Source organism: Eucyclogobius newberryi, unplaced genomic scaffold, assembly GCF_026437365.1.
Source record: "Eucyclogobius newberryi isolate DKJ021-1_F unplaced genomic scaffold, fEucNew1.0.hap1 SCAF_8, whole genome shotgun sequence".
In the NCBI taxonomy this organism is placed as follows: Eukaryota; Metazoa; Chordata; class Actinopteri; order Gobiiformes; family Gobiidae; genus Eucyclogobius; species Eucyclogobius newberryi.
Genome location: NW_027316500.1, coordinates 23,387,696 through 23,401,422, shown reverse-complemented (window position 1 = coordinate 23,401,422; position 13,727 = coordinate 23,387,696). Strand labels below are relative to the sequence as shown.

At 38.7% G+C, this 13,727-nt stretch overlaps 4 protein-coding genes across 4 annotated transcripts; 2 read left to right on the top strand and 2 right to left on the bottom strand.

Annotated features, from left to right (window-relative positions):
* The first annotated feature begins 303 nt into the window (after nucleotides 1-303).
* Nucleotides 304-3,733, top strand: fas (Fas cell surface death receptor). Its single transcript, XM_072436985.1, has 10 exons — nucleotides 304-448; nucleotides 1,362-1,480; nucleotides 1,565-1,699; nucleotides 1,771-1,882; nucleotides 1,963-2,033; nucleotides 2,108-2,164; nucleotides 2,242-2,289; nucleotides 2,378-2,418; nucleotides 2,706-2,733; nucleotides 3,260-3,733. Exons 1-10 carry the CDS (start codon nucleotides 399-401, stop codon nucleotides 3,547-3,549), a joined length of 951 nt encoding a protein of 316 aa, XP_072293086.1. The 5' UTR covers nucleotides 304-398; the 3' UTR covers nucleotides 3,550-3,733.
* A 1,164-nt stretch (nucleotides 3,734-4,897) lies between these two features.
* itprip (inositol 1,4,5-trisphosphate receptor interacting protein) lies at nucleotides 4,898-9,115 on the top strand. The gene is made up of 2 exons (XM_072436217.1): nucleotides 4,898-5,036; nucleotides 7,100-9,115. The coding sequence occupies exon 2, from the start codon at nucleotides 7,171-7,173 to the stop codon at nucleotides 8,716-8,718; it is 1,548 nt and encodes a 515-aa protein (XP_072292318.1). The 5' UTR covers nucleotides 4,898-5,036; nucleotides 7,100-7,170; the 3' UTR covers nucleotides 8,719-9,115.
* On the bottom strand, nucleotides 9,029-10,586 carry LOC140350752 (glutathione S-transferase omega-1-like). The gene is made up of 6 exons (XM_072436218.1): nucleotides 10,481-10,586; nucleotides 9,981-10,089; nucleotides 9,697-9,919; nucleotides 9,521-9,622; nucleotides 9,340-9,446; nucleotides 9,029-9,268 (listed from the first exon to the last, which is right to left on the bottom strand). The coding sequence occupies exons 1-6, from the start codon at nucleotides 10,506-10,508 to the stop codon at nucleotides 9,115-9,117; spliced, it is 723 nt and encodes a 240-aa protein (XP_072292319.1). The 5' UTR covers nucleotides 10,509-10,586; the 3' UTR covers nucleotides 9,029-9,114.
* A 1,110-nt stretch (nucleotides 10,587-11,696) lies between these two features.
* LOC140350753 (glutathione S-transferase omega-1-like) lies at nucleotides 11,697-13,534 on the bottom strand. The gene is given in 6 exon segments (XM_072436220.1): nucleotides 11,697-11,930; nucleotides 12,057-12,163; nucleotides 12,244-12,345; nucleotides 12,501-12,723; nucleotides 12,785-12,893; nucleotides 13,240-13,534. Coding segments are annotated over 6 exon segments (723 nt in total). The 5' UTR covers nucleotides 13,268-13,534; the 3' UTR covers nucleotides 11,697-11,776.
* Between the last annotated feature and the right edge of the window lie 193 nt (nucleotides 13,535-13,727).

The window sequence follows — 13,727 nt, the reverse complement described above, 5'->3', positions numbered from 1 at the left end:
TTAAAATGCTGAATATGGTGAAATAATTAAATATATATCTTGAGAAAGGGTTTATACAGGAGTCAGTACAGTAGTTATAATAGATTTGGACTGCAGAAGAGTTAGTGCGCCCTCTAGTGGTAAATGTCTGTAGGCGACTGTAAATTCAGAAAAAAAAACTTATTTGGTTTGGTTTTCAATTTGTTTTTTGGATATTGCAATTTTGTTGTTGTTTTTGTGTGGGTGTGCATTTTGTAATTAATTCCTGTAATTATAAAACCGTGGCCATGACAACCCCCCAGAAAAATCCCGACCGCATCGAAACTGAAAGTACATGCAACCAGACCCGCCTTAACTTCAATGAGGAAATAGTTTAGTTTACAGAAAATGTGGAGCGTTCGTTACAGATTTGTGCATTCATGATGGCTCGTGCGGCTCGTTTTCCCATGAGTTTTCTTGTCGTGGTATTGTAAGTAATCTGTTCTTTTTGTAACTTGATAGTGTGTGTTTCTTTTCCTGTGGTAGTGGTAAACAACTCAAATCTGATGCAACTGGGTGTAGTGTGATCTAAAGCAGTTGCTGTCAAAAACGTTTGTAGCTGACTATTACTTCGTGTAGCTTTACTTGTCTTCTTGTCTCCTATTTTGAACCCACGTAGCAAACTTTCACTTATGTCTTCTTAACGGTGTCAAAAGTGGTGCTAGGGTGTAGATTATGTGGTTGTAGTAGTAGACTTACTGTAAAATACTGGTGAGTCATAGGCGGGGTCATTTTAACTGGCTGTTTTGGTCACATTTAACTTTATTTTGTCTTTCAGAAAGTTAAATTTTGTAAAGCTTCTCACAAACTCGAGGGATACATGTTCAAAAGTCAAATAAAAGTTAAGATTTCACTGTGGTCTGGTCACAGTCTCAATAATAATGAATACCGGTTATACTAACTCTAAGCATTTTTATTGTGACATTCACCATGAGTCAAAGTGAGGCATCAGACAATAAAAAATTAGAGTACGCTTAACTGACAAATACCAAACAGGTTATTAGATAAGAATGCTGTGTCCCGCTCATCTTTGCAGTATATATATATCAGTTATAACCTGGGCAATTTTGTTTTACTTTTCCCTCATTTGGATCACTTTTTAATTTTGACTTCTTGAACATAAAAAAGACAAAATAAATACTAATAATCATATTAAAAAGTCAAAATGATTCCTCCAAAGTTTGATGTCTGCTCCAAATCAGATGCTTTTACTGACAAAGAACGGCTGAGGACCTTTCAGTTAAAAAGACCCAAGCATCATTGACTAAGAAAAGTTACATTTTTGATTAATTGCATAACCGGGACCCTATCAATAACACAGCATTAAACCTTTGCATACCTAGTGTTGTTTGCGGGTTGATCTCTCAGACTGAGATGAGCGTGGTCCGCGTCAGGAGGCAGCAGGACTGTCAGGACGGGACCTACGAGCATGACGGAAGAGTCTGCTGCAAGTGCGCCGCGGGTAAGTCTGGAATACAAAACGTGCTCTTTATTGACCTGTAACAGTGATGATGATGCTGACGCTCTTACTTGGAGCGTTTTGCAGGCTCCAGTGTCGAGGCGCATTGCACAGACAGGGCTTCAACGCGCTGTAAACCTTGTGAAGTAGGAAAGGAATACCAAATCCATGCCAACTCGCAGACAAGGTGTGAGCCCTGCACTTCCTGTGAACAACCCAATGGTACACTCTAATCGAACTCCAGCATTATTCATTTCATTTACACATCCAATAGTAAAATCTGTTATTTGCAGCTAATCTGGAGGTGGACGTGTCTTGCACTCCTGTTGCTGACGCCACGTGTAAATGTCAAGATGGTCACTATTGCCCCACAAAACCCTGTAAGATCTGTGACCCTTGTGAAGTGTAAGTCCAGCTATATATACATCTTACTTTTGATTTTGCCAGTGAAAAATAAATCATATACTATTTGTTTGTTTGTTAAGGTGTGAGACATACGGTATCAAAGTGGCCTGTTCTGCAAACAATAACACGATATGCCACGACAAATCTCAAGGTATTGTTAGGAAATAAACACAGAATGCTAAAAAATTAACATATAAGTCTTTCCATTTCCTTTTTATTTTTTAGACGATTCAGACAATACAGTTGGTAGAGTTCTGGCCATATTATGTGGATGCGTTGCAGGTAAAGAAAGAGTAGAGGTAGATTTTATTTTATTTGAACAATGTAAAATAAATAACACATTTTTGTTGTTGGATTAGTAATTGCTGTAGTTGTTGCTCTTTACTGTTGGAAGAAAAGAAGAACAGGTAACATTTTTCCTACATTCTTAACTGGAAAACCCTGATCATTGATCTTTCTTATTTTGTTATTCAGCTGTTGTTTTTTTCTCCACAGGGAGTAATATTATTTCGAATGGTAACGAGGAAACACCTGAGGTAAAGACGGATCAAGGGTTTTTTGTTGCTTTTAACGTAAATGACACGTTATTGTTTGTGATTGTTATCTAAAATCACCTCATAAACATGTTGAGCTATAACATAATCTCTTCTAACATTAACATAGCTGTCCTTGATGTAGGAAGTTCAGGTTAGTCCTTGTGTCAGTACTGGTAGTTAAATAGTGCATGTATAACTGTATTGTGATAGTGTCATTATGAAACGATTCTACTGTGATACTGTGAATACTCGATTACATAGTTATTAATGTATTTTTTTCACTCTAGGAAAGTCTGCCTCTTCAACCTTTGCTTGGTAAGAAATATGACTTGTTTTTTCTACAAGGTTAGATGTTAGACCTATGGCGACCTTAACGTAAAAGAAACATGACATAATCAGGACAGTTATTGGTAAATTTGTTAAATAAAAGGCAACAACTGCAGTTAACAAAGATAGCAAAAGCAGAAGAGATGTAGATCAGTTTGAATCGTTTGTGGTCACGTTTGGAATGACACATAAAGCATCCATGAAGTAAATAGTTGCCAAAATAATCTTGAACGTTCATGATTTTGTGCAGAATGAATCTGAATTCCTCTAGAAAATAGGGCAGCAATACAAGATATCTCATCTCTATCTCATTTTAAAAAACTGCTAAATCTATAGTTCGAAACTGCATTCTTGTATCAATTTAGAAGTTCATATTTTGGCTTCTCTCAAATGTTAATTCTATGTGGATGTGTTTAAAATGTGCATTTTGAACGGGGTAATCAAATGAAGCATATTGTGTTTAATCTAATGACACCACACTTTTTTAAAACACATTTTTTCCTAAACTTTACAGAGCGTCTTGGGCCTCACATTCCTGATGTTGCAGAAGTGATTGGCTGGACAACCATGCGGAATTTGGCCATAAAAAGTGGCATCAATAGTGGTATAATAGATAATTGTATGGTTGATAACCCAAACAACAGTATTGAGCGCACTATTGCCCTGCTGAAAATCTGGGAGGAGAAGGAGGGCAAGGACGCCTCTAAAAAGCTCGTCCAGTACCTAAAAGATGCTCAGTTGAACAGAAAAGCTGAAGAAGTAGTGAAAATACTGGGTGGTGAGAACGGCCTAAAAAATGTGTGAACGCTTCTTCTGTCATTGTTGTGCTTATGAACTTAAACTTATTTTATTTGTAGGGTTCAGGGAGTCCTTGTAGACTTGAAATATGTATATATTTTCAAAGAATGTATTGAGCTGTATTGCTGTATTTATGGTTTAGCTCATGTGTGCCGTCTTTGTATTATTAAGGCATTTATTGTATAGTGTTAAAAAAATAAATACTCAAAAACATAATACATAATGCCTATTGAAGTCCATTGGGTGCTTTCAATTACTTGAGTCATTTGATTTATTATACCACTTTGTACTTAACGTATTTGACTAATATTATAATGAAGTGGCGTAATCTGATTTCTGTCTATTCTATCCACCCATTTGAAACAGAAAGGGATCGCCTCGGTTCTAGCAACTTATTAAAGTGTTGCTGCCCCATTTACATCCACAATTTGCTACTGTGTGGGGAAAAAGTCTAAATTGATGTGCATGCAAGTCATAATTACGGTAGTATTATTCAAAAGGTAAAATGTGGCCTGATTCCAGTTATGTTGTGTTCACGTTCTGATTGTATGACGGGGCAAGGGCCTATGTTACTCTAGAGAGATTCACTCTTTGTGAAAGAAATATCCAAAACACTGAACCTAATTTTATTTGTTAATGTCTCGAAAACCTGCAATATCATCATGGTTTAAAGGCCCTAATTTTGAGAATTTATCAAATGTTTTTATAACATTTTTGAATATAATAGATTTTAATAAGAAGAATGTTGATTAAATATGTATGTGTATTTCCACATTGTTGTCATAAATTTTAGTAATATTATAAGCCAATTCTGTGCCTCCCAGGCCCCTCCCTAGTAACACCCCTGCTTCAGGGTTGAATAATGCAGTGGGTCTCAAGCTGGGGGTCGCAAAATGATTTCAGGGGTCCCCATGATATGGGGAAATTTTAAGCAATAATCTTATACTCAAGGCTTGACACCCCTCAAAAGCATTTATACTTATCTAGATTGCTATTTGTTGACCTCCCAAAGGAATGTAACTAGGTCTATATCCTGAATATAATACATATATAACGATTGTAATTTTGGGGGTCGCAACCAAAAAGGGATGAGAACATTGGAATAATGACTGGCACCACTTTTTAAAAATCTTTTTTATAGCCATTATTATTGTTATTTCTCTTTGTGCCAGTTTTTGTTTCATTTGGATAGAAAGTAAGAGAGGGACTTCATCAATATCCATAAACCAGGTAAACAAATGTAGTCTGAGTGCCCTGTTGTGTCGTGTCTTGCCTTGTAGAGTCAGTGGCATGCACAGGGCGGGCTCCTTCGGCTCCTCCTCCGGGCTCCTCTGCTCTCATGGGTGGAGTGCACATGCAGAAAATGTGTAAGAGGGAAACTCTGAAACTTACCCAAGAACTTTCTTCTTTGCACTCAAGTCGACATCATCCGTGGTTGAGCTCTGCAAAAGCACACACAATGATGAGAAGGCCCAGAGCAGACGTGTTTAAAGGTAGGTCTGACACTGTTTTCTAGTTGTTGGCACCGTTTTTACACTTGTTGCTAACTGTTAGCTACTTAATTTAGCTGTTTCCCGTTAGCTAAATAACGTAATTAATGCGCGTTGGCCGCTGAATGGTTTTCTCGCATGGAAGTTTTAGCTTTAGTTTAGTTAGATGTTGCACAAACACTTCTACAGTGCTTAACTAGTTACATCTGGTTGTAAGGTTAGCATGAGAATAACTAATTACCGCCGCTCGTGTTTGTTTGACAGCGCGCGGGGCTCATTTTGTTGCTATGGGAAACGGGAAGGGACAAAAACATCACAGTATCATATATATATATATATATATATATATATATATATATATATATATATATATATATATATATATATATACTTTATGATTATGTGCAAATTCATTGAAAGGAAGAATTTAAAGTAGTTGACTAGTTCTAACAAAAGATAAGTTACAATGTATAGTGTTCAAATAAGCTTTAAAAACAATATATTTTCCATTTCTACTAGCCTAAGTCTTTTTTAAGATTCACAACAACATTTTAGTATTTTTCCCCCCAATAAAACCTGAAAATTATCATTAATTCATGTAAAATACATTTGTTCATCTTTTTTAACAGGCTCTGATACCACTCACTCATTTATAACATTTTGGCTCTGTGGCTTATCCTACTTCCTCCATTGAAATTACATTATGTTCCATTTCACTCCAATTGCTTCTATTCCAGAATTTAGAATGTGTTTGTTTCCTGGTAAAGGATCTGTAAAGTGCGTGTGACATGTTATATCAGCTGGATCATCTTAACACACTAAAAATAAGATGAAATAAAATGGTGTTGTCAAGTTGACTACAAAGCAGTTTGAAAAGACAGGCCTGTACATTTTAGAGTTTTCATGGAAGCTGCTGTTTGTGCAGTGTTCCTCTGAAAGAATTTGCTGTGTATGTTTTGGAAAATGTCCAACTAAATAAGTAATGGGAAGTTTTCTCCAGCCTGTCACTAAAGACTCTTTTAGCTTTACACTTTTAGCTTAGGTTTACTCTAAAGGGCATTAGAAGAGAGAAAATAGAGGCTGTTCTTACTTTCTGCATCTTATGTAATTTCCTCCTTGTTACTGTATATTGCTTTATCTGATGACGTTCAAGAAAGAGGCGTCATTCATTTTTTATTTCTGTCTTCTGATGTTTTGATGAAAGAGTGCAGTATAGTCTGTGCTTTCATGAGCTCCTGTTCAGAGGATGTTCGTTCAAACGGACTCAAAAGTGATGTAAATAGTGATGCAGGGCCTGATCTTCCTTCCTCCATGTTGCACCGGCTGATTCTGCTGAAGTGCGTCATTCAACCCACTGACGCTATATTTAGAGGGACTCTGTGCTGAAGGGTGGAGGGTTTTTGGAAACTTTTCATACATTTGTTACTTAAAATTGAGATTTTGCATTGTACTCTTATCTCATACTCACATGTGTTTCTCACATGTTAATACAGTATGTTATTTTAAAAGCCAGGTAGTAGTATATTGCCCTCAATATCTCAATCATTTCTTTATCGACTGAAAATACATTATGTTTGTTTACATGTACAATTTCTTAGCTTTTGCTAGGGCTGAAATGATTAATAATGATTGATTACAATGATTTCGACAAATCATGTTGTCGATAAGAAACAATCTGGACTGGACTATATGACTCAAAACACATACGGAAATACTTTCTATAACAGACAGAGTGGCCTCGTTAAATCAAATTTGAAAAAAATAATTCAAAATTTCTATATCGATAATGCAGTTACTTTTAAAATATTGTCTTTTTAGAAGCTTTCAGTCAATATATCATGACCTTAATATGATTCAAATGTATTTTTGAGTATATCTTCTGTAATTTAAACGATTAAAAAATAGCACAAACAGTGAGAATATAAGGGTATAAAGTGATATGGACAGAAGTTAAATTGTTTAAATAGGCAATGCTATTAAGCGAGTCTGATGGACGTGAATGGACTTAACCAAACACAAGTCTCCAGTCAGTTACTAATAATTATTTTTGTTTTGTGAATTTCCAGCTGGTGTTCTGCAGGTTTGTGGACAGTGCTACAAGTGACGTGAGGGCCCCTGCCCGTAAACGCAGCAGAAGATGCAGGGGGCCTTTGCGCGATTGTGCCTGGTGGTGGCCGCTGCCGTCTTCAACCCGCTGCTCTTTCCTCACGAGAACACCACCTTACCAGAGCACGACGACCAAATCCGAATGAGAGAACACGAGGAGCGACTCGCCAAAGAACAAGCCCAGTTAGACAAGGACATTTCCCAACTTGAACAGAGGCATGAACAAGAAGCCCACATTGAACCGGACTATAGCTGGTACTTTTGGAGCGCAGTGTCATGGGTCATATTTCTATGTATTGAGCTGTGCAGAGGGAATGTGTCTGAATTCTGTCTGATTGAAGAAGAAAATGAAAGCGAAGCTACATGTCCAAAAACAGTGGCGCTAAGTAAGGATTTGCTGCAAAACTTCTGTGATCGATGCACTTTGTCCCATGAAAACAGTAGGCTTAAAGAGTTCGTAGAAGGCTTTGCAGATAACCTACTCGAAGCATATAGAGGCATTCAGGACACAGAGGTAGACATGGAAGTATCGGACTTCGTAGGCATTGGAAGCATGTTTGAATCCTGGCAAGTGTGCAAGCCGCTGACGTGCGACCTAATCGTGCCATTCTCACTTCCAGATCCGTACTACTTCCAGTTTTGTTTGTCAGACATCCCCCCAAACATGCAAGGAAGCGGCGTGATCCAGGTCTCCAGATTCGGGGACGAAGGCTGTCTTTGCGGCTCGGCTAATCTCGGTGATGACTTGATTTGCCTCCTGCATCCCAGTAACAATTTAAAACCGAAACGCAGCCCAGATGAACTCTTATGCTCAGAAAACACAAATGTTCTATCCAAACATCAAGTCATGAAGTGGTTTCAAATCTCCATCACAAAATCGTGGCGTCAAATTTGTCATAAATACGACTTTGATCTGACTTTTCGCAACCTGGACGCTGCCGGCGCGTTCAAAATCCGACTACCGTCTGGAAAAATCTTAGTTTTGAACCTTATTCCGGCGTTGCAATTTCAAGATAGCGATGCTTATTTTGTTACTCACTTTCCATCAAACTGCGATTCTTTTCCGGAAGACTCTTACTGGCCACTTTCCTTTGCAGCGTACGAGAAAACGTTACTGAAATATTATACAAAACGATTGCCACAGAATTCCTGTCATTTGCACTGTCTTCAAATTGTTACCTTTCTTCACCGCAAACAAACGGGCCTGACCGGGAAAAGCGCTCTGACAGGCTATCACTTCAAAACCGCTTTATTTCACCTGCTGATAAATAAACGGCCTTATATGTGGAGCATTGATCAAATTGACCAAAGACTTCGGGATGTACTCGACTTCATGCAAAGGCTCATTCATGCACTGGTTGGAAATGTTAAAATCCCCAAAGAAATCCCAATCCCTCCGGTGTTTTTGAAGGCAGATCCGGTGAACTTGTTTCGTTCTCTGGTACTGGACAGAACGCTTTATGAAGGCACGCGGGCGCATTTTCAGGAGATGTTGAGAAATGCACCTGCTCTTCTGCAAGAATATACACCGATCGTGACAAATGGGGTGATGTGCCTCAGGCTGAACGAAATATTATGAATTCAGTATTGTACTAATGCACTTGTACCAATAGGTCTGGATAGAGTTGCTATTTAAAAATATTTGTATTTTTCATATTGTTATAGAAATTCTGTATATTTTTGAAAAACTTTTGTTGAAGCAGATTATTTACATTTTATGCTGGTCATACTATAATAATATAAATGTGTTTTTCTGTATTGCTCAGTGATGGCAGCTTCTTTTATACTATTGGCTTTATTTGTAGTGATGTCAACTCTGGGTGGAGACGTAAAAACAGCGCTCCAAACACAAATTAAGAGAGGAAAGACTTAGGTCAGCGTTTTACTTTTTTATTCAGAATGGGTGACGTTAAGTGCATCTCGCTGCGGAAAAACAATGTTATAAATGGTACGGTTTCGTTTTGTAGACCAGTGTTTACAGGCCATAGTCGTAGTCTGGTTTGCCATCGATATAAGCCGTCTTGAAAAAGGCCTTGTAGGCGTCTGTGCTGTATGACGACGCTTTGACAGCAGGATCCGCTTGCATACGCTCGTACCACTTTTTTAGTTGAGGAGTGCAATCCAGAAGACTGAAAGGCAAAGGGAAAGTTATCAACGCATGTAGTAATATGTTTCACTGTACAACAAAAAATAAACGTACTGTTGAAGGTCATAAGTCTCAAGTCTTTCAAACCACGGCCACATCATATAATCGATCATTGTAATGGAATCACCACCAAAGAATACAGACTTCTTTTTAACCAAATCCTGCACAGAAAACGACAAGTTTGTCATAATGTTCTTGTAGTTGATTTCAAACTTTGTTAAAATGTGCTTCACACCTCATCCAGTGTCACAAACTTTTCTTTCAGTTCAGCAGCGTGTCCAGAGATATCCTCATTATCCTTCTTTGCCATCGTGATTCTGTAGAAATAAGGAGTTACCTGTAGAAAAAGAAAACATTTGGAATTCAGAGACGTTTGTGTTGAGTGAAACATACTGCACCTCTCACACTTACCTTGGAGAAATGCTCCAACATCATCTTCTGCTGAGCCTTTCCCAAAGGAGTCTGAGGGAGCAGTTTGTTCTTGGGATAGACCTCATCCAGGTAGTCACAGGTGATGGGGGACTCGTACACCACCTCCCCGGCCTCTGTCTCAAGAGTAGGCACAAGTCCAAGAGGGTTCTTCTCCAGAAACCACTCCGGTTTATCCTTCAGGTGGATGTTAATGGTCTCATGCCTTATAAAACAAATTATTAATTAAATAATGAGCCCAATAAACACAACAAAAACAAACATACTTAATCCCTTTGGCGTTGAGCACCAGCCTTGTCCTTTGAGCGAATGGGCAGAACCTCATGCTGAAGAGTCTGATATGGCCTTTAGGCACTGGACCAGGGGCTGCACTCCCTGGAAGAGAATGTACACAATAATTCACATAAATACACATAATTACTCATGAACGTTCTGGCGGGAGTCGGAACAAAGGGACATCATGCATTTCCCACAAAAGACCACACGGGGAGCTGCAGAGTATACCAGAAGTGGTCGTTTGTGTAAAAGGCAAAGTTATACAATCCCATAAAATTATGAAAGGTTCTCAAAATGACTTTCCAATATCTTAAAATGGGCTGATACATTTGCTGTGTAACTTGTTCCGCCTGAAGCAAGCAGCCTAAACAAACACTGAAATTAAAAGAACCCACATCAAAATGATAAGGTGGTTCTAATCTAGAGTGTCCTTACTCCGGTACCGCACCCCGGCACAATATTCCGGGGAATAGGTGAACTGTTCGCTTACCTTTGGCGAAACACTTTTCCGTGGCCATTGCATGAAGCGCAAACGTTAGTGAAACGGCACAAGTCAGTCAAACGCAACTGTTTCGCGCAAAAGAAACAGCAATGCAGAAAAGACGTGAATGTTTTCTGGGTTTATGGGTCTAGTTTTATAGACTTCCTGTATGTAGCTTACGTCATCAACCTTGTGGCCAATGGAGATCTCTGGATCATCTCCATGGATCTAATGATCTCCTCCCGCAGGATCGATCTGTTATATTAATACTCCACATCCACAGACATTCAAAGATCAATCACACATGTTGTATGGGAGGAGCTCCAGCCTCTGGACCCAAAAATAACAAAGGAAGTACTGATGATAAATGAAGTTAGTGTAAAATGTAGATCATATTCAAGATTTGAATAACACTTTCCCCTGTTTTTCTCCAGTTTGACAATTTAGGTAGTATTTATAGTTTTACTTCCTGCTTCCTGCTCTCTGTCTTATAGACAAGAACGTGACTTCAAAACTCAATTACAAAATGCTGCAGTTTATTTAAAAAAAAAAAAAACACTTGTTATGGCGCTGATGTGTTTAAAATCCAAATTCCTTCATGAAAAGTCTTGTTAAAAGCCTAAATCACCAGAACGAATTCAGATTCATCCATTGTTTTCAAATGCAGATGCTGACTACTTATTTCATTCTCCAAAATACATTTTACATTGTCCATATTTAAAGCAACTAATTCAATATTTATGAAGTAGCCATTGTGAACTATTGCACATTGATGGCATCTATTTTTCTTGGATTTCTTCTAAAACGATATAAACCCTTGGACTGGATTAGAGTAGTATTTATTTATGTATTCACCATCCATCCATCCATCCATCCATTTTCTACCGCTTGGTCCCTTTCGGGGTCGCGGGTGACTGGAGCCTATCCCAGTGACTTCGGGCCTTAGGCGGGGTACATCCTGGACAGTGGCCAACTTGTCGCAGGGCCAACACAGAGACATAGACATTACAGACAGTTCACTCTCACATTCGTTCACTAGGGCCAATTTAGAGTCACCAATTTTTACCTAACCCGTGCATGTGTTTGGACGGTGGGAGGAAGCCGGAGAACCCGGAGAGAACCCACGGTAACACGGGGAGAACATGCAGACTCCACCCAGAGAGATCATGTGATAAGTATTCACCATTGTAGAAAATAAGAGAGGAAAATGAGGTTAGGTCAATATTTTACATTTTATTCAAAATGGCAAGTTAAGTGCATCTTGCTGCATAAGAAGTGGATTAGTTTTGAAGTAGGTCATGTTGTTTACAGGCCATAGTCATAGTCTGGTTTGCCATCAATTAAAGCTGACTTGAAAAAAGCCTTGTAACTGTCAGTGCTGTGTGAAGAAGCTTTGACAGCAGGGTCCTCCCACATGCGGCCATACCATGATTTTAGCCCAGGAGTGCAGTCCAACAGGCTGAAAGGATAAATCATCATATTAGTACAGAGAGGAAATGAGTTTTGGTGCCATTTCCTGTCTGATTTAGTGACATTTCCAGAGTTATCATAATAATAAGTAATAAGTAATAATGATAAAGCTTACTGTTGGAGTTCAAGGGCCTCAAGTCTTTCAAACCACGGCCACATCATATAATCAATCATTGTAATGGAATCGCCACCAAAGAATTTGATCTTCTTTTTGACCAGATTCTGGAAAAAACACACAATTTAATCTTTTTCCATTTATGTTCTCACAGTGGATTTTAAACTTTGTAAAATGTGCTTCACACCTCATCCATTTTCACAAACTTTTCTTTCAGTTCAGCAGTGAGTCCAGAGATGTCGTCATTATTCTTCTTTGCCGTCATAATCTTGTAGAAAAAAGGAATTACCTGTAGAATAAGGTTTAATTATTAACCTTTATTTAAACAGGTAAAAAAAAACTTGAAGATCTCAAACACTTTTTCAAGGTTGTTTAAAAACCACTCAAGCAGAGAATTCAGAGACGTTTGTGTTGAGTGAAACATACTGCACCTCTCACACTTACCTTGGAGAAATGCTCCAACATCATCTTCTGCTGAGCCTTTCCCAAAGGAGTCTGAGGGAGCAGTTTGTTCTTGGGATAGACCTCATCCAGGTAGTCACAGGTGATGGGGGACTCGTACACCACCTCCCCGGCCTCTGTCTCAAGAGTAGGCACAAGTCAAAGAGGGTTCTTCTCCAGAAACCACTCCGGTTTATCCTTCAGGTGGATGTTAATGGTCTCATGCCTTATAAAACAAATTATTAATTAAATAATGAGCCCAATAAACACAACAAAAACAAACATACTTAATCCCTTTGGCGTTGAGCACCAGCCTTGTCCTTTGAGCGAATGGGCAGAACCTCATGCTGAAGAGTCTGATATGGCCTTTAGGCACTGGACCAGGGGCTGCACTCCCTGGAAGAGAATGTACACAATAAATGCATTTCAGTCACATTCTATACATCATTTACAAAAAACAAATTCCCATTTCACAGGTACAAGAATATAATTGCATGTGCATTTCAGGCAAACGACCACAGAGCAGCGCTGCACACCTCAGCTCGTACTTCACATGAACCTATCCAGATAAAAGACTCTCATAATGCTCATAATGCACCTTAGTGCAACTACATTGTCAGTAGATGTAAATGTACTTTTGACACACAAATTATACTTCAACTAAAAAAAACATCAATAATGCCGTAAAATAATTACAACAATACCAAACGCGGCATAATGAAAGTAGACTGAACTGTATTACCTTCAGCAAAACACTTTTCCGTGGCCATTGTTTGTGATATAGCGCAGCACAATCAAACTCAAAGCTAAATTCAACTAAATCAGAAGACAGCGGCAGATGTTTATGTTGTTGTTGTTGTTGTTGTTGTTGTTGTTGTTGTTTTATGGCAGTTGGCATCCAAGTGTTGCATTACCGCCAGACTTTATTCCTCAGACTCTGTCGTAGTCCTTAAAAGTACTCCTTCCATTGCGGTGTTTTATGGCGGCTGTTGTTGTTGTTGTTGTTGTTTTATGGCGGTTGGCATCAGAGTGTTGCATTACCGCCAGACTTATAATCTACTGCTGTCATTTTATACTTCCTATGTCAACGCGTCCAGTCACGTGACGGACCGGGGCGTGAGTCTGTTGCCCAGGTAACGAACCGACATAACATAAACATTCCATTCACAGTCAGCGGTTTGTCAGGAAAGGTGCATTTGTGTGGTTTAAAGTGTTCTTTTAACACTTTAA